Below are 21,324 nucleotides of genomic sequence, written 5' to 3' on the forward strand. Positions count from 1 at the left end.
TCTGACCAAGGTTGACCTCATGACCCATTTAGGCTGATCAAAGTGCATCATGTCACTTATGTAGGAGAGGAAACATTTTGGACAGTTTTATTCTATTCCCGTACCTGACTTTTGCCTGCCTGCTCTTGCCTCTAGTGATTGTCTATCTGTAACAAAACCCTTTTAAAAATAACTTCAACCTGCCTGACTCTTGCTTTTGAGCTTTCTGCGCATCCTCTTTCAGTGAGCTCATGGGGATTCTTAATAAATGAATCACTGTGAGATAAAAAAAAATCAAAATAATAACCTGCAGTATAATCATTTGGTAATTTAATCACGGCTAAGAATAATTTTTCAGTACTGTACTTGAGCACTTGTACGTAACTTGTGTATTTATTTACTGTATATTTTATGCTGCTTTATATTTTGGCATTCTTGCACAGGTTTACATTAAAAAAACATTTGATCATCTAAATCAAAACATCCATCCATTCTCTATACACTGCTTAATTCTCATTAGGGTCACGGGGGGCTGGAATCTATCCCAGCTGACTTGGGGCGAAGGCAGAGGTCACTCTGGACAAGTTGCCAGTCCATCACAGGGCTACATATACAGACAAACAATCACACCCTTATTCACATCTACGGGCAATTTAGAATAATAAACGACCCTCAGCATATTTTTGGACTATGGGAGGAAGCTGGAGTGCCCACTGAGAACCCACACATGCACAGGGAGAAAATGCAGAAAGATCCTGGGAAGGCCGGGACACGAACCAGGGATCTTCTAGCTGCAAGATGAAAGTGCTGACCACCACGCCAATGTGCAGCCCTAAGTCAAAACAACACATTGTTCAAGATGAAAAGTGGTTTTGTTGGGATTTTTTTATAAATGAAAAGCAATGTCTAACTGTTGCCTATTGTCATAAAATTCTGCAAGTAGTCAACAGCTTCACTAAAAAGTGAATTTCCATTCAACTTGAAATATAAGAAATTACACAGCAAAACTAAAAAGAGAGGTGCTCTTGATCTTTCTCAGATACATCTGCTGATGCTTTGGAGAGGCCTGCATTAATAACTGGTATGAAAGTACATTAGTTAAAACTAGCTCAAGCATTTAAATGCTGGTGACACATAAATGCATCAGTAATGTCACACACCAATTTATCACACTACTAAAACCATATTTTTTAAATATTGTCTCTTGTGGTGTCAAAGCAGCCCTGACCCACAGACACCAGATGTCTGAGGATATCCTGCTTTGTCTGACCGCGGGACTTTGGCAGCAGACCGTTTGGGTGCTGTGGGTTCTGTGGATGCTCAATAGGACTGTAATCTGGGGATTTTTGAAGCTGGGTCAACAGTGTTTGCTCTTTGTTGAGGTCCTGAGCTGTTCCTCAGGTGCAGCAGAGGACACACTGTCCTGCTGGGAGAGATCGCTGCTGTTGCCGTGAGGGAGCAGTGTGCTCGGTCTGCAACATTGTTTAGGTAGGTTGTATTTGCCAGAGTAACATCCACATCAATGTCAGGACCCAAGGTCCTCCAGCAGAATGTTGCATTGTGATGAGATGATCAATGACATGCACTTCACCTGCCAGAAGTTTTAAAGCTGTGGCGGCCAATAATGTATAGCTCAGAGGGGACACTTTGCTGCTGAATTACTTTGATAGTGAAGTACATTTTTTGATGTAACATCTGTACATGGTCAGGACTTTAAATTAAAAAACTTTTACCTACAATGGAGTAATTGTACTGAAATAAAGGCTCCAAATACTGCTGAGTATTCCCCCTTTGTCCTATATGCTTGATGGATCATGATAATCTCTGATGAATGATTTTCAAATATTGTATCTTAAGGTATCCGTAGAATGTGCAAGCTAAATTAGAGTATATAATGTGCTAAATGAAGGTATGTTATGTTGACAGCCTAGATATTATCCACTGTTACAGTTTTCCTCCAGATTCAGTGGATGCAGTGAAACAGCAACCCCAGCTGGAGAACTGGAGTCAGGTTAGTATTCAGGTCAGCAACAAACTCCAACCTCATATTCAGGTTTGGCGTGTGCTCCGACTTGACTGATGATACTGTAGTGCGTAGGGTGCACCACAGCTGAATTTGCACAATATAAAAGAACTCCCTGCTGGGCTATTACTTGACTGAATGTGGGCGTACATTTCCCTGATATCACTGCTGTCCTGAAGATGTAGCTGACAATCAAACACATGAGTGTGATTACCAGAGCAGCAGCATCAGGCCTTCAGATTTGTCATGAATGTCTGCAAGCTGCTGATCATAATGGAGAAGCTATCAGCAATGGAGCTGCTGGTGGTTCACACTCCCACTTTGTATTTGTTTCTGCCCTCAGCTCCATGTTCAGCACCATGGACAGAGAGCTAAACAGTGATTGGGTCAACAATACAACGTCAAGGATTAGAGTAATCCGCCTATTGGTCTGAATCAAAGTGACAGCGGATTTAAGCACTGTGATTGGTGGAGGGGTCAGGCGAGCCAGGATTTATCGCTGTAGTTCCACTGAGAAGAAGAAAGTACGATAATATACCAGTCTAATAGTTCGCTGCTTGATAGTGTCCGAATATTATTCAGACGCAGCTGAGCAGCCAGGTGAAGCTGCCGTTTGAGAGCACTCGGAGCAGAGGAGCTGCTGCTCTCTGGAGGAGGTAAGCAGATTATGTTTCCTGCGGGATCCGTAATTCCTGGCTGTGATGGCCAGATTCCGAACACCCGACTGTATTCACACATGCGTGGCGAATATGTGCATTTGAAATCATCTAGTGCACTTTGCATGCGATTGTCATCGGTGTGTGCCGCTGGTATTTCCTTCGGAAGGACTGAGTGATTGGAGTCTTATCAGCAGCAGTGAGACGTGGCCGGAGGGCTCACACCTTAAATCCCCCGGCAGAACGTCTGGACGCCGACGCTGGGCTTATAACACCCTGTTTAACACTCTCCTCCTGTAAAATGTGTCGGTTTGGCACAGTACTGTAATAAAATCAATTCCTTCACCAATCATGCGCATATAAAAATAACTGCCACTTCACTTTGCATGCAAGTTCCCCTCTAACCTGAAGCTTCTCCTCATTTGGCAGACTGAAGAGACTGAAGAAGGAGTAGATCTGTAAAGCTACATAGCATCCACATGGCTGGTCAGTATGCTGCAAAAACAAGACATATGGAAGTCATATTCAATCTGACACGTCTAACCGGTATTAAACTTTTTGTTGCAGAACCTAATTTTCCACCGCTGCCTGGATTCATTCCTCTAAAGCCATGCTTCTATCAAGACTTCGAAGAGATTCCTGAACAGCACCGCAGCATGTGCAAGAAAATGTACCATCTGTGGATGTGTGAGTGGCTCAAAGTGAAGATGTCATGAATGTGCAACTTATTTATTTACATCAAGCCTTACATAAAGCACAGAGCCTATATTTCTGATATGAAGCAGATTTTACTGCAGAGACTTCTTAACCTTGCAAAAGAACAGAAGATGAGAAAAAAAATCCTTGGAATTCCCACACAGGTCCCATAAAGTGTCTTCTCCTCTGTGATCAGTTTGAGATACAAACTATGTAACAGTAGGCCAGTGGTTTACAAGGGTCCTTTTGGTCCGAAAGAAATTTTTTATTAGTTGTGGCTGTGATATCCTGAGTGGTTTATTTGCTAATGAGTCATAGCGCTGACCAGATGGCCTTGGTTTGAGCAGAGCAGTTAACACCGAAATTGTGTTAAACAATCTTTGCCAGAAGCATTTTCATCAAAGTTTATTACACTATAAACAGGCAGTACAATGGTGTTTGTGGTATGCTGTGCTCTGGAGGCTCCCTGCGTGTTCGTGAATTGACATATGAGAACAGAGGGCAGGAAGAAGAGCAAAGAAAAACCCAGAGCAGATGCAACACTCACACAGGTGCTGCAACACTACCTTATAGGAGTCGAAGAGCAACATAAAATATTGAAAACAAAGATCATGCAGGTGGATTCACGCAAGTTTGCAGCTGATTTTGGCCAAATGCAGAAAGTTCAGGGGAGCATCTTCACTCCACGTACCTGCTGCAAACCACAGCTCAGTGTTGACTGCATTCCCAAAGATGTTTTCCAAGTGGAATAATTATGTTACCACAACAGGAAGCATGAATCTCTTAGTCTGAACTATCTGTAACTGCAGCTAACCTCTTTTCTCTCTGCAGGTGTCTCCTTTTTATTATACGATAAACATAAGCAGGTATTTAAAGTCCCAATCTGCTTCAATGTGCTATTTTTCTCTTACACATTGCTTTTTGTAGATAAGTGCTTTTCGGTTTGTACATCTATTTTTCTCATTTCATTTGCGAAAAACATTTGAAGCCAACAGATTTCTTTTTTTCCCCGCTATGCATGTGGGAAAGTGTTTACTAAATACCTTTCATGTTCCAGCTGTGTTTGGCTTCATAATTTTCTTGTAAAGGGCTTCAAAATTTCCCTATAGACTCACATTTGAAAGCGACTGGCCTTCTTTCATAGTTTAAAGACATAAGATGGGACGAGAGCGCAGAGCCCCAATTAGGAACAAGTGTAGTTAATAGCAAATGACTCCAGTTAAAAGGCTATTCAGGGAACACAAACCTTCTTTTGAGTCATATTATGTTAATGCCAGCTGTTCTCGCAGCAAAGTCTTCCATCATATGCATGTGCATGTATCAAATACATCCCCCACCCCCCACCCGTTGGTTCCAATGCCAAATATATCTCTGCTCTTACAGTGAACAGTTGTACACTTGCTGTGAATCTCATTGGCTGCTTTGCTTGGATGTTTGGTGGCGGTGGAGTGACCAACTTTGGACTGGCCATCATCTGGCTGCTCATGTTCACTCCCTGCTCTTATGTCTGCTGGTTCAGACCCATCTACAAAGCTTTCAAGTAAGTCCAATTCTTCTTCTTCTTCTTCTTCTTCTTCCACCGTGTTCAAAGTCCAGTCTGACACATGGTCACAGAGTTTTTTCTTAAAATGCCACTTACGACAAGTTTGCAATTTCTAAGCACACATTTTTATTCCCAACCTCCTCTAGATCTACAACTATTTTCCTTCATGGAAAAAACACATGGACCAATGATATGTCTACTTCGTGGTTCACCCTCTCCAGCCTCCAACATTTCCATATGTAGTCATTCCTAAATGTTTAGCAATATTTGATATCATTACAAATGTGTTTTACTATATCATCCTTCAACTTCCACTCATGGGTGTCCACAGAAGGAGTTTTTGATAAACAGACTAACAGACACACATCTGCTCACACATGCCTTACAAAGGGCTACAAACCTATTATTACCTTTGGCTTATAAATGCTAACCAGACCGTCTGCTCATCCAGGGCAAAGGTCAGTTGCTGATTTTGCTTTAAGCTCATTTGTCCTCCAGTCTGTGAGAATATTGAATGACAGCAGGGATAAATGTGCCACCAGTCCCTCTGGAGACAGAAGGGCACCCAGAACATCCTCTCCACTGTTTCGCTGAAGGGCAGAGTAATTTTTGAATCCTCTGCTGACATGGAGATCTTGTCTCACGAGGTGACACACTATACAGCAGTGACACGTAGTCGAGACTGGACTGCCAAGAGAAATCTTTGCATAAATGGTCTCTTTATCTTCTGAGCCTCGGTATGTTTCCTGAGCAGTTTGCTGAGTCACAGGAGGCCAGCGTGTTTTCTAGAACAGTAGATGATGCACTAAAACAAAATGGAGATGCATGTAAGACCTCCATGAAGGATGAAAGGAAGAACTGTCTGCATTGGAGCAAGTAGGAGTGGCAGCGTAAATGCTTATTGCTCTTTTCTGTTTTTCTCAGGAGTGACAGCTCCTTCAACTTCATGCTATTCTTCTTTGTTTTCATGGCCCAAGTTGGCATCAGCATCATCCAGAGCATAGGCATCCCAGGATGGGGAGTATGGTAAGAAACAGATTGGAAAAGAATGGAACAATAATTCTCTTACAAAATCTACAGATTCAGATCAGACTTTCTTTGCGCGCATCAATCTTTCATTCAGAGAATTAGATTTAGTCCTTTTATTTTAAACTGAAGTGAATGTGATATAGATAGCATTCCTACAGTATTAATGTTGGTAAAACAGACACTAAAGCAAGACAGGAAAGAAATAATACAGTATGTGGCATAACACAGAGGCACAGAGACTCCAATCAATGCAACTCAAGTACCACTGTTATTAAAGATCATAAACATTTCTGAGTGATTCATTCATTCTTGTGCAACAAAAGCTAGCAATAAAAATGAAAGTTTGTTTTAATGGCACTACAAAATCTACTTTTGAGACACTGAAATATTTTGAGCTCAACAATACCTCGTGTCAGTATGAATATATATTTTAAAGGCCTTGTTCACTGCTTTCATTAATGCGACAGTGATGGACCATCAGATATTGCCCTCGTATAACTTTTATGATTGTCCCGTTATTAGATTTTGAGAGGCCGTTAAAGCGGTCCTCAAAATGTCACCTGACTCAGGCTGATGATCAGAAATTAATATTATGACACCTCCATAAAGTTTATAAATGTCACCATGTGCAGTTGGATATCCTCATGTATGAGCTATAAAACTTTTAAACTTAATATCGCAGCATTTAAAGTCTTCAAAATCGTTGCCATTTAACATCCAGATGTTCTGTGGTGGTATCATGTGGAAGAACACCTGATAAGCCATTACACATAATTACCACTCCTGCTGTGTTCAGAGTTTCAAATATTTTTTTTGTCTAAATGACATTGTGTTAACAGTCATTTCTGTCTTTTGCAGTGGTTGGTTGGCCACCATCTCTTTCTTCAGCTATAATATTTTGATTGCGCTCATCATGCTGGTCCCTACTATCATGTTCACTGCTGTGGCCTCGCTCTCCTTCATTGCTCTCACCAGGGTATGTGTTTAACTACTGCATTTCTACACTGAAGTACATCAGACATTTTCTCATGAAACACAATTTATTAAACTAGTTGAATCAATTTTCTGTTATTTTCTGTAGCTACTAGGGCGTTCTTACTACAGGATCATTTTTCACTCACATTCACAAAGCACCATTGTTAGGTTTATCTCTAAAATGATAAAATCCTTTGCAGTAACTGAAATGCTCCACAAATTCATCTACAAGCTTAATGGTTAGAAAACATTGCATCTAACAATCTGTGTGTATGTGAAAGAAAGTAATTAAAACCACTTCCCTGGTTGATAATGACTTGTGATCCCGCCTTGCCTGCAGATCCATAACTTTTACCGTGGCAGTGGGGCTAGCATGACCAAAGCTCAGGAGGAGTGGACCACAGGAGCCTGGAAGAACCCTCACGTCCAGGCGGCAGCGCAGCAGGCGGCCATGGGGGCAGCAGCTGGAGCCATGCAGGACCAGTACTCCAGCCCACAATACAACGAAAACCAGATGTAACAAAACGAGAGATATGAAACAAATGACGTCAGTAATGCCAAAGCTAAAGAGGTTTAACCAGCGGGTGGCAGATACTAACCATCTCCCATGATGGTTAAGATAAACTAAGCTAAAAATGTTTCTGAGACAAAACAACACTTTTTTTTTTTACACTATGCAAACAAATAGCTCTATAGATCTGTAGGAAGCATGAGTTTGCCTTCCTCGATTAAACAGCATTATTATTTATACATCATTTTGAAATGAAATTAGCTTTGAATAAGTGTTATTGTAGTGGCTCCATTGTGAGAGCTGTGTGCTAATGTATTCTAGTCATTTTTACTAAAGGAAGAACATCTTTATATTCTTCATATAAAATAAACGTTGATTGTAATGACAGTTTAAAAAAATTAGCAATAACTTATTATTTTACCACCATGCTGTTGTGATGATAAACTCTAGTTTTTCTAGCATTTTAAACTCAAAGATGTACCAAAGATCCCATGTGATTTTTCAAACCTCATTTGAAATGATGCTACTTTTTATGACCTCAGAGAAATTTCCTCACATTTCTATGCAGTTTGTCACTGATTGCACTGTGAAATGAAATAATGTTGCAATGTCGAAGGGCGCTGCATCTGTGTTACAGTAAGAAACGGTATTATTGCAAATTTTCCTGTGGATTTAAATAGTAAGTGAAAATCTCAAGTTTGAACTTACCCGGAGCTGCCTCTTTGATGCTCTTGATGCTTCCTGTTGACTTGTCTACCTTACACTGAAAACATCAGATTTACATCACGGGTTTAAATCAGTGTTAATGCTTCCAGTAATTCAGAAAAAGAAGACAAGCAAGTCAGATAGCTCACCAGTGTTCTGTAGCCAGCCTCAGGTTGTCTAGCAAGGTGAATGTTTTGTAATAAATGTGTATTTAGCATGTGCTCTTTTCTAAAATGTATGTAAATGTTACATTTAGAAGAGAACTGGCCTCTTGCTGTTTGGCTGTTTGACCACAGAGAGGCGCTGATGGTTTTAGAATAAAATAAAAAGCTCCAAACATGTTCAGGTTACCTTCATTCATCCTTCACAGATCACAGTCTGTGTTTATGTTATTGGGTTATTTTGTCACGTGTGCTTGGTTTTAGCTGTAATTTGTATCACAGTAACACAGCGACGCATATGATCATTTGGAGAGGGGGGCTAGTATGTCATATACACCTGTTTGGTACTAAGCAGGAGAGCACGGGGAGTCGAAAGCACACAGGCATCCCAAGGACAGTGGTTGGTAAATGGTACATCATCGCTCCCTGACTCCTCCTACTGAGCAGGAGTTTTGAAACAACACACACAAAGCCTCTTTTGAACACCATCCAGTTTAACTCTGACCCCATGCTCAGTGAGGAATTATCCATTTTTGTTCAAAGAAAGCAGCACTCACCCTCAGCAGGTTTAGAATAAGGTGTCACGATGGTCAAACACACACTGCATGTCTTTCCACTGAGCTTTGTTTATCCTTTTATGCTGCCAAAAGATACACACACTTGTTACAGTTCGAAGACACTTTATGTTCAGAACATTTTGCTGTGCCTGAGATGAAGGACCTAAATGGATTACACACCCTTGTTTACGTAAAAAAATTGAGAAAGGCTGCAAAGTTTGTTAAGATTTTGCTTCCACGGCTTTCAAACAGTTTGTCATGTTATTTATTCTGCAGTTACTTGAGGAGGTCGCTTTGCATAGAACCTATTTGTTTCATGTTTGAGTGTTTTGTTATATTTGCCCCATTTAGTCAAGACATTGTACTCAATCATTAAAATGTGATTTTAAATTGTTTCCAATACATTACACACAGCAAATGGTACCACAGCCACATTTAAACACTGTTAAAATGGGAAATTAAAAACAGGAGGGACATTCTTGGCCTTTAGGTGGCACTATTGGCCCTCTGTGCTCCTCCACCAGTTACAGCGACTGTCCACAAGGGGCACTATAAGGCCTTTGTTTTTCTCCACAGTAATGTATTCAGAAAGTCTGTACAAGAACACAAGAAATCTGAGATAGTTAGGGTGATTGATAGTGCTTGCCTACACCAAAAGCTTTATTTTTCCCCCTAAACTTACATGCAGCAAACACAATTTCTCCCTTGACATCCTGTGAGCAGGAGACCATCATAGATTAGATTCAAAATACACTTTAAATGGATTTATCGGTGGATGTTCTTGTCCCTACTGTCTGCCTCTCCTTGGGTTGCAGGAGTGATAGAATTACTCTGTGGAGTGGGGGGGATAAAATTATACAGTGATATAGATGCCCAGCGGACCCACCGGCAGCCACCAACAAACACTGTAATTGCCATACACATTGAAATCTCTTGTGACAAGTAGTGACAGCAAAGACTTGTGCCTTCAAGTAAACAGGACTGGTTGTCAGCTACAGAATATAGCCACTGATTCATAACAAATCAAGGCTGAACAAATGTAGCATTTTTGTATATTCTGTTCTGCCCACATGTAAAACATGAGTGGAAAATCATCCAACTTCTCTCATCATTTCATCCTGACTGGCTAAAAAAAAGCAATAGATATGACCTGATTGCAAACTATATCTTAACATGACTTATCAGCAGCCTACTGGTTACTAAAGTCGTATCACAGCAACAGGGCCAGAGTTTGTGATTCCCATAGTAGCCAAGGTAATCTTTAGCAGGATCCTTTATGGCCCTGATGCTGCAGCCGCTGTTTGTGACACTGCTGTGAAGGAAAAAGAGGGAAGCATTTGGTCTCGTAACACTCGACCCTGTATTCCACTATGTTTCACAACATACTGTATTTATATAGAAAAGGTTTCCTGCAGTAGTGCATTAGAGTCACTTACATGTGCTGAAATATTTATTTCAGCAGAAACAAGATGTAAACACAACGCTGCATATTATCACCCTTCAACCTGCTTATTACACATCCAGGAGATAAAAAACAAGATTACCATTATTTTGAAGTCATGTTTCCATCTACCTGATTATGTAAATCCAGCATTCACTCTCCTTTTAACTCTCTGACTCCACTAACAGGGAAATATCTGGATCTTTAGCTAAAGAATGCATCACTAGCTAGCCTGGGACTGTTTGTCTGCTGTTTGGTGTTGGGTTGGTCCTGTGGATTTTTAGAGCTTTTTCACAGAAAATAAATGTCTGATGTATCTGGAGATTACCCAGACCAGTAAAGCTGTGGGCTGCTTTTAGGCATCTATATAAGACAGAGTAGCGGATGCTGAATTCATTTCAGTGTTCAGCAAAATTACAAATGCGAGGAAAGATGTATTTTAATTCTATGTAGCGAAATTTGAAACATTGCCTTTTGGTTGGAAAGAAATGACTTTCTGTGAAGCTAATGCTGCATGCATGTAAAGCTTGGTTCTTTGAAAGGCACTAAAAAATACAAGTTATTCTTTTTCTTTTTGTGTTATGATTTTCTTCTTCAACTTCTTCTTCTTATTATTACTATTGCATTTAAAACAAATGTCTCCTCATATCCAACTCTTTCTCATGGTCAGTCATCAGAGATCAGAGAGATTTTTGTTGTAAGGAGCAACATAAGACGCACATAAAGGCCACAGTATGACCTAAAGTTGACGGAGCACAGTAGGCCTTTGTGTTTATTTCTCAGGAGAGATGGAGATAGAGTCCCCTTTCATGCTGTTAAACACACACACATACACTTTGCTTGGACAAAGGTGTACAGACATAGAGTCATGCAAACACATACGCATGCTTTTATGTTTGTGTATGACATGGAGCAGGGGCCCCAAAACCCAACATACTTCCTATAACTGTTCTGTGATGGACACAGACCTGCCCAGACATCCTGTGGGTAACATGTAACAGAGCTGAGACCAGGAAATAAGGTGAGGTAGAATGAAATATAGCTTATGGTAAGAATTCAAAACCAGTATGACCTATAGAAAGTCAACAGTCAGTGTGTGGGTGTCAGTCGTCTGACTCTGCGCTGTCCGTGTGCCTCTGCAGTCTGGGCTGTAAATGATCAAGCTGACTTTAAAAAGGATAAAAACTAAAAACTACAAGATATAATTATGTAAGAAAGACATAATTATTAGCAAAATTGCCCATTAGCATTTCTGTTAAGTGGTGACTGTTAATGTCTGCCCTTAGAGCTGGTGATCCCCCAAAAAACCTTTGGCTTTATGCAATGACTGACGGCTCTGCAATATATCATTAGTAACATTACAGCAACTAAAATCAAAGAATTTCACTAAGATCATCAAAGGTTGTGATGACTTGATATTGGAATCAGACTTTTATCTTTTCTTTGAGAGAAAATAGCGAGGAAAGTTGAAAAGTTGAATGTTGAAAAGATGTTGATTGCCCAGAAGTGCCACTTATGATTTCACAGCTCATGATCAAGAAAAACAGAATGGTCTTTACTGTAGCTTACTTTGAATTGGGATGGGCTACACAAAATATTTGGGCGCATGTAACTCACAGTAACGTTCAATCACAGATGGAGATATTTATGCTGTGCTACAATGTATGATTGCACTTAAACACTGAATATTCACATTTGTTTATGATACTTGAAAAGAGCTCGTATTGAGAAATGTGTCGGCTTGTTTTTGTGAGGAGGTCACTGTCCCTTTTACATCTGATTGCTAAATGCTGCCATAGCTAGAAGCTGGTAAGGCTGCTAGCTATGGCAGCATTTAGCATTTATGATAGTTAGGTACTAATTAAGTCAGACCATTCTTCAACACAGAATGGTCTGGTTGCACCTCAATATTATTCTGCAATTGTTTGTATTTCTTTAAATCAATCAAAACCGCTTTGGGCTGAGGTAAGCGAGGTATGCGAAAATGACGTCCCTACAAAATATTGACAGGGGAACTGTTTCGTGGAATATTTGCATGCAGTGGGACAAGGCTGTCATTAAAATGGCCAATTCCCCAAAACAAACAAACAAACAAACAAACAAACAAAAAAGAGGGCTGCCTTACTGCACCATGGACATCCTTTGCTAAACTGAAAACTTTCAGTGTGGTAGGTTACTGCTTGAAGGTTGTTGTTGTTCCCTGTAACGACACAGCTAGCAATAGAAGATAGTTACACAAATTGCTAACAGCAGGTTTATACCTGCAGTTTACATTCAATATGTAAGACTACTAAGTAACTGCTCCCAAATAAGAAATAGTTTAAATTTGTAACCTTTGCACAAAGCCAGGCAAGCTCTTTCTAATTGTTTCCCATCTTTATGCTAAGACCCAGGGATGTTTGGATGTTTGCCTGGTAACCAGGATGGGGCAAAATTATGACATGAGGAGAAGTGCATCATGGGAGAAGTGTGTCAAAGGGTGATTAAAAAAGAAAGGAGCTTGAGTATTTTATTGAACTCAACTGAAAAAAGGAATTGAATATCATGAACAACGGAACTGGTTGGCCAAGAATGCCATGAGGACAGCAAACCACAAACCGATGAAACCAGCTGCAGATCATAGCGACAAGATCCCTGATGAGACAGTTGTGAAGTGCAACGCCTTGGTACAAAGAAAGATACAAGTCGAACATCTCACTCTGACAGAAAACAAATTCAACACTACAAGAATGTGTGCTCACCATCAGCTCTGAAGCCAACGCATGAGTAGGCAAAAGAGGTTGGGAACGTCTTTCAAAGAGTGGTGGGTGGCTGTGACATCAGACAGATAAAAGAGTGGCATTAATCTTCTCATCTATCTCTGAGCACAAATGCAATATTTCCAAAATGTCAAACTAGTCCCTTAACAGCAAAGTGACTGATGACATTGTCCAGTTTTGGAAATACACCAAGGGTGCAGTCCCAGCTGTACTTTGATTTTTGTTTTGACAAAAACCTGATAAAATAAACAAATCAGCAGCTCCACAAAGCTACTGGCATCATCCAGTAAAAATTTCCACCCTAGATCATCTTTACATGTGTATGATGAGAGGAATCAAAGCCAGCTACTAAGGAGGGGTCACCCAGCTGTCTGGAGCGGGGCCATGTTAGTCAGCTACAGGGAGGGAGTGCTGCTGCCACCAGGCTGTGAAATCACCGATCTGATGATGGGAGTCATCCCCCTGACAGCGCAGGAAACAGTGACAGTGGAGGTTGGAGAATGAGTCTGGTGAAATATGGGCCTGTCAGAGGGGAGAGAGGCTGAGCACAGTGGCGCAGGGCCGTCGCTCCCCGTGGCTGACTTCATCATTGACACTCCCCATGGAGATGGCAGAGAGGTGGGTGGGGGGAGACTGGGGATTTTGTGGGGACCCGATTAATGCTGGAAGCCTATCTTCCCTACACAAGATCTACTCATTTGTTCCAATTGCCTAGGACTATAAACACGAATATCCCAACTTCAATTTCTGCCTTTCAAGGAAGGAAAGCCTTAATGAGAATTTATTGCCCTGTTGTTGCAACCATGAAGACTCCCAGGAAGGCTGGAGAAATTGTCCATTTGCATACTCCTTAAAATTGATGAGTGAGGAAAGTGAGGGAACAAATTTGTAAGGAAGAGTACTTATTTTTGCAGGAGACACCAAAGACACGCCAGATGTTTTCAGCGGTGAGGTCGGCAGTATTTAAACTGTCAGCCAGTGCACTCAAGTGTGTCTTGTGTCTATGACACAAGCTGCCTCCTGGTCTCGTATAACCTCCTTTGCTTTCGATCTGGTGTGTTAACACAAGAACTGAAATGTTTGTTAACTCAGATATATATGGAGCAGTCAGCTCTGTGTGCAGGATGAGTTATTATCAAAACAAATGAGCCAGCAACTGCAGCTGCATGTAAATCAGAATCCTGTTTTTCCCCCCACTATTCAGAAGTCCTCAGCCATTCTCTATCTTCCAGCTAGTGGTTTCTCATCTGCCTCTATTCTCGCTTTACAAAGCCGGTCTTTCCTCTTACCTTTCCCATGCAGCAATGTGTTTATCCCTACGGAAATGAAGATTTCTTCACATCTTTATTCATTTAATTAGGTTGCAAAGCAGAGCTAGAGCCAGAAGATGAATTACCTGTGGCCTTGATATTGTGCCACAGAATCTCTACTCAGTGGGCTCTGCAGAAATTAGACCTCAAGTCTGGAGGTGGGCTTTTTGGCAAAGTCGGCTCTCAGACTACTCCCTATTCTCTCTTTCCACTAAATTCAATTAGCCTCGCATAAACCTTCTACAGTGAAGAATGGAGGTCAAAGTCACGTCTTTCAGCCATTTCTCCTTGTAAGCCAGCTGGTCAAATTAGGGTGGAGTGGTTTGAGACTTTGTCAACACCTTTATTCTTGGGGAAAGTCTAGCTAATGTACATGAAAACTTTGTCATTTTGAAGGACCAAGAGGGTGTTTTAACATTCTGCTCTAGATGGACTTTTTTTAGAGATTACATACAGAATATAAATCTTCCAAATTACAATGAATAATTTGAAATTGCCCCAGAAATAGTCCAAACTATTAATAAGGATGTATGCATTCACTAAGAGCTTAATTAAGCTTTAGCACATGCTACATGCAGATTGTGGAGGCAAAGCGCCCCAGACAAAAAACGCTGATTAAACACAAGTAATAACTGTAATTTAAGCACAAACACTCCCTGTGGCATGACCTCACCATGAACTACTGGCTGTGACTAAAACAGAGCAGGGGAGGGAGGGGTGGGGGTGAGCAAATTAGTGTTGTCATTTTGTCATCGGTGTCACCATGAACTTATGATTATGCACTGCATAAGTTAGCCAAGTAAACTCGCTGCTGTTAAAGAGACAACAGATAGGATGAGGAAAGGGAGATGAGTGAGAGAAAATGTATGGGAAGCTCAGTTGTTTAACCAATTATCATTTTCACAGCTTGCCTATGGGCACCGCTGGGCTACATTGTGATCACTGCTTAACAAAGATGCCAGTGGATACGGAGAGGAATGAAACAGGTGCAGTGGATGATGATAGGTCAGAGTTTTTATCACTCACGGCTTAACAACTGTCACAATCTGCACGTGTTCATCACATCTCCAACTTTGACCAGTTTTCACTGTGCGGTCAGTACAACTGTAAAGGCTCACTGTCATGCCAGAAATGTAAGCCAAAGGCAAGCTTTCATTTGCTAGTGGCTGACAGCTTCAAACCCTGGACAAAAGGTGTTTCCTCGTGTTTTTTCCACTTTGAGCATCGGCAAGCATTACACCCATGGCTTCCACTCCCACAGGACTTTTGTGTATTCAGTGACGTCTCGCCACTGAGAATGCTGGAAGATCTAATCAGTCCTGCTTCACTTCACTTGATCTGTTTCCTCAATTAGGCTGCAAGCTTGCAGCTGCAGAACGCTTGCTGCTTTACATAGGTTTGCTGGTAAAGTAAATGTAGCTTGTTGTAGAGGGAAATATTTGTCTTGGGGGGGTTTTAGGGCTCTCCCTACAGATCTTCTGCTTATCGACCATCAGACATAACATGCTGGTGCCCAAAGCGGAGTATTTACATATGTAATGCGTTTGCTCTTATCATGTTGCAACTTGATCTGTGTGCAGCCAAGAAAATCGTTCCCGTCTCTCGGGATACTCATACATTATCTTGTCATGTGTTCTTTTGATGAGGCGCTGGCATGTTTGCAGAGCTCATGCCCTGAATGAGAAGGAATCTGCAAGATTCAAGGGAAATCGCAAAAAATAATTAAAAAATGCTACTTTAGCCAGCATCAGTGCTGTAAAAAAATTGCTTTCTAAACTGTTTATGCCGGGTTCATCTTGGATCAGGATGGCGCTGCACATCTTGTCAAGTGATCAGTGTAATCAAACTCATAGAATTACTGCATCTTCTGACAAGCTCTTCTGACTGTTTACCAACCCTCTCTCCCCCTGTATGCCACTAGTCATTTTAACTTGCTCCTCCACTCTCTTCCTGTTTTACTTTCTTAGAACCATGGTTGTGTTGGCATCTTGTGTGCTGTGTATAACCCATATCTCAGCGATACAGTGTGTCTGCCGGGTTTTGTTCTGCACACCTCTTGGGGGTATTTTTATGTGCTCCACTCAGAATCTCACACTGTTTGGATTCACTTGGGAAACACCCTCCAGCACATTTCTGATAATCACAATTGCATATTTGTTTGTGGCAAGAAATAGTCCTAAATCATTTATATGTGTGTAACTCGATGACTTTGACAGCCATTGCTGCTGTAGGGAATGTGCTGCAGTATGTCCTTTTCATTACCAATAACAAGAACATGAAGCCAGGACTGTAAAAGAGGCTCCTGGTGGACATTGTGCATTACTGCCTATACCCCCCTGGGAAGCATACAACTTCATTTGTGCTACTTAAATAGCAGCTGCATGAAAATACATAGAAACACACAGGAAGCTAATGAAAATCTAGTATGAAACAGTGAGACTCCTTGACAGAAAAACCAAAGTATATCCAATGTTTTTGAAAAACAAATGTCTGTAACAATTCAGTGCATCATCTGGCTTCTCTCTCCCACATTACAAGTCATTGATATCTTTCTCTTTCACAAAAATACGCACAGACACATTAACATAAACACAGTCAAAGTTGAGTACACGCCACCACATACTGCAGCACTTTCACGAAACAACATAATGTGGCACAGAGAGCTGCAGTGGGGTGATTTTGTGTGAACAGCCTGAACAAACAGCCCATACCAAGAGGAAGTCCCATCACGGGGGTCAGGGTTTTGTTAGGACAGACCAAATATGAGAGTGAGAACTGCATATCAAAACAAGAAGATAATGGATTCTAATTCCTCCGGGGGACAGGAAATACTTCTTTGAGGAATGTCTGCTTTCCAAATTTCACAACTGAAACTTACCACACTGTGCGCTAGATAAACTGCACAATCAAATACAGTAGCCCTGCCATAAATTTTGTGAAGCTTAATATGTCTGCTACTATGTTCTGGAGTTTTCTTCACAAGATTTTGCTCAGCAAATGAAATTTGCACAGTTGTCATGAGATCAAATGTTCAAATATAAACCTTTTGAACAGCCAGTAAGGGCATCCCATTTATCTTACTGTATTATATAATGGTTTCTCTTGTGAAAAAGGGAAATAAATTAAACATTACATCACCATTCATGCAAATAGCTGACTTGTCACTGTCTTTTATAGCATGTTTTTGTGTATGCATTTAGGCCTGTGTCTACTATGACCTTTCAATCCGTCCTTCTTGTCCTCATATTTTTATACAGTAACAATTGCATTGAAGTGATTACATTATCTTGACTTCCAGTCATAAATGTATGAAAAAGCTGGTAATCACATATCCATATCTGGTATATCCATATCCATATCATATATCTGGTATCCACTAGTACTGCTCGATAGTCAACATTTCCACAACAACATGGTGCATTATTGTCAACTCCTTTCAAGTCATTGTTACCATCTGGCAATGAGAAATATTCAAGTGAGATAGGGAATTGAAACATAAGAAAGAAAAATAGTTCCCTGATCTGCTCCTTACTGGTAAAACAAATACTGTCACTTTTAATTCAGTATTAAGTTTTAATACCATTATAAGCTCCTCTCTATGTTGCGATGTGGTGTTGTGTTCCTGGAATTACTCTTCAGGCATAATGTGTTTGATGTCTGTTAACAGCTGAAGCAACCCAGATAATGTCAAATGCTAATTTGCAACAAATCACTTTCTGAAGAAGCTAAACTCGAAGATAATGGACATGTGACCAAATCAGATTTGTCTGTGAGTGTCTGCACACATCGGAACATGTCAGATTGTGGAAACTTGACAACAACGTAACCGATTCATTTTGCTGCCATCATGCAGCTGCATTCACAGTTTGGTCTTTATAGGCATCTTATATGCAGTGTGTATTTTTCTTCTGTATTCGTAAAGGTCAGATTTGCATCCCTGCCTGAATCATGCATGACAAAACAATAACACAGCTCCCAGGAAAATGCCCAAATGCATTAAACATATCACACCTAATCTTTTATGAAAGGGATGATTTCAGTAACTTGTCACACCTGTCGTACAGCATTTCTTTTGGATCTACTAATACATATTCTGTGTAAACCCGCAGATGTGGGCTCATATTCAGTACAGAGAGGCCCTCCTGTATGAGTGGCGTGCAGAATTCATATTGCATTTTGCGCACACAGCAGACATGTAAATGTATTTATTGTATAAGGCATTTTTGACAGGTATTCACTGTTAGAAAAATACAGCTTTGCATCAAAACATGTCAAAGATCCTGTATAGCTGTCACCTACTCCTGTGCTGTTGTTCCACTGAATGTCAGAATCACATGTTCTTGCATCTTTCTGAATTTACAGTATGATCACAAGCTACCAAAGACTGAATCTAAGAACTGAATACTTATAGTACAATATGAAAGACATGTATGGGCAAACAACCGAATGCCAAAGACTATTCTTATTCTGCATTTAAAACAAAATGCCCGTTCAAAAAATATATAAAAAAAATGAACATTAACAAACTGGTTTTGGTGCTTTATCACTGCTTGATCAATACATAGAGACATAGAGACCAGATTGAGATCTGAGAAAATGTTCAGCTTCAGTAATCACATTTATGAATATTACAGTAACAATCCTTAAGATGTTCATGTTGTAAAACCCAATTATAGCCACTGTTTATGGTCAGGATGTCATGTGCAATAGTCATTTAATCAGTTTACATTCATTAATTACCTCTTTATATAGTACTATTAACCAATCGAGGTGGGGTCTGCTATTCCATGCCTGATTCAAATTGCCATTACACTCATGCAAAGGCAGCAATGCATGCATGTCATCCAGTGCTACTACTAGTAATTTTATTTCACTGTTACCATCCTCACACTTTGTTCTGTTCACTCTCTTTACACTACATAACTGCTGCATGAAGCTCCTTTTAACTGAGCATCTCTTACTGCTGCTGCTTCACAATGAAACTGCTCCACTGGCAAAATATGGGCGAAAAGCTTTTATCGTAAAGCAGTCAGAGGAAATTTGGAATAACTGTAATCACAATCAATCATCAAAGAGGCATCAGCAAAACAAGAGAATAGAATTTTGTTATTTTTTAGAGGGAAAGTCAGCTTTAAATGTTGCAGGGAGTAATGGGCCAAACACAATGTGACTCACTGTTGGGTGTAAAAATATTCATACAATGTGCAGCAGGGAAATCAGGCCAAGGTTGTTCATAATATGATGGAGAAATGCCAACTATTAATGGGTTCTACACTAAAAAAAACATGAGTTTGTTTGGATGCACTGCTGAAAGATCCACCACTTCCACTGCTGTGTTTCTGTTCAAGCACTGCTCGCTTTCCCACAGGACCTGTAGTATCAGAGCAGAGTTTCACCCCAACCTTGTCACACACTGCTGCTTTGCCACTTGTTGGCATCATACTGTCTACTTTTTAGCATAACTTTTCAACTCACAAGATAGTTTGATGGACTATAAAATTTAGCAAACGGTAGAAACAAACACGGGCTGCACAGTGGTGTTGTGCTTAGCACTTCTGCCTTACAGAATCCCGGCCTTGGATCTTTCTGCATGGAGTTTGCATGTTCTCCCTGTGCATGCGTGGGTTTTCTCCGGGCACTCCGGCTTCCTCCCACAGTCTAAAAACATGCCGAGGTTAATTGATTACTCTAAATTTCCCCTAGGTGTGAATGTGAGTGTGATTGTCTGTCTGTATATGTAGCCCTGTGACAGACTGGTGACCTGTCCAGGGTGTCCCCTGCCTTCACCTGAGTCAGCTGGGAAAGGCTCCAGCACCCCCCGCAACCCTAGTAAGGATAAAGTGGTGTATAGAGAATGGATGGATAGAAACAAACACCATGAATCTATAGACAAATGTTCTGTGCTGGTGTGATCACTTTTCAGGCAACAAGAAGTTTGTCTGCATTTGGTTAATGTTGTAAAAGGGTGTAATTTAACCCAAACCATGACCCTTTCTCTAATCTTAAAGAAGCAGTTTCGGTGCCCAAACAAAACCAAATTGTGAGTGAAGCCAAAAGTAAATAGTGAGTGAAAATATGACTTTTTAAGTTGCAATACAGACGGAAATTCAGTTAAAAAAACACAATGGTCCAACACCCGACATGAACCTCCTGGGTGAAACTCCTGCAATCTACAACATCACTATCCCTCCCAGCTCAGTGACAGTCTCTTTTAAAGTGATAAAACTCCTGTATGTCTATTGGCAGTAAATGTTGATGTGGATAGCATGGATGTCAAAGGACACACCTTGTGTGCATCTCTGAGACGCCAGTGGCTTTGAAAAAAATGCTAGTCTTTGACGTCCTGGGAATGAGAATAGGTGGAGTATTAACACACAACAAATGTCCCCATATCAACCAGGACTGAAATCTTAAGGATTCTGACTAAGTCTTTTTAAATATCGAGTCGTAGGAGGCCACAGTTAACCACTGCAGGGAGATCCATTGGAAACAACAGCTCAACTCAACTGGAGAGGTAGGTAGGACCAACACGGTCTCACGGGGATTCGTGAAACTGTTACGTAAATTTTTTGTTTCTTTTTCGTGCGCACCAACACGATTTCGTCATGTTTTTCGTGCCGCTCACCACGAAATGTTTTTCGTGTTGCTCACAACGAAACCCGCTGTGGTAATCACAGCTGAAAGTGGTTTATACCAGCGGATTCATGACGATCTAAGCTGTCCATCGGCGTATACTGCTTGTGTGATCGCGTTTGCGGCCGCCGGCCGCCGGACATTCTTGAAATTCCTATGCAAATTGGGGAAAAAAAAAAAAAAAAAAAAAAAAAAAAAGGTAAGTGTACCACCGGGTTATGGTTATGGTTAGGGTTATGGTTAGGGACGATGTCATGCAAAATATAGCGTTGGATTCGCCATGGTTTTACATTAAAAATATAATACACACATTCGTTTGAAATACGTTCTGGGTGGCACGAAAAGT

At 40.7% G+C, this 21,324-nt stretch overlaps 1 protein-coding gene across 1 annotated transcript; it reads left to right on the forward strand.

The window, feature by feature from the left end:
- The first annotated feature begins 2,461 nt into the window (after positions 1-2,461).
- LOC110955451 (secretory carrier-associated membrane protein 5-like) lies at positions 2,462-8,458 on the forward strand. The gene is made up of 7 exons (XM_022200454.2): positions 2,462-2,658; positions 3,088-3,144; positions 3,226-3,345; positions 4,738-4,894; positions 5,822-5,923; positions 6,785-6,902; positions 7,242-8,458. The coding sequence occupies exons 2-7, from the start codon at positions 3,138-3,140 to the stop codon at positions 7,419-7,421; spliced, it is 684 nt and encodes a 227-aa protein (XP_022056146.1). The 5' UTR covers positions 2,462-2,658; positions 3,088-3,137; the 3' UTR covers positions 7,422-8,458.
- Positions 8,459-21,324: the final 12,866 nt, after the last annotated feature.

This window comes from Acanthochromis polyacanthus, chromosome 2, assembly GCF_021347895.1.
Source record: "Acanthochromis polyacanthus isolate Apoly-LR-REF ecotype Palm Island chromosome 2, KAUST_Apoly_ChrSc, whole genome shotgun sequence".
In the NCBI taxonomy this organism is placed as follows: domain Eukaryota; kingdom Metazoa; phylum Chordata; class Actinopteri; family Pomacentridae; genus Acanthochromis; species Acanthochromis polyacanthus.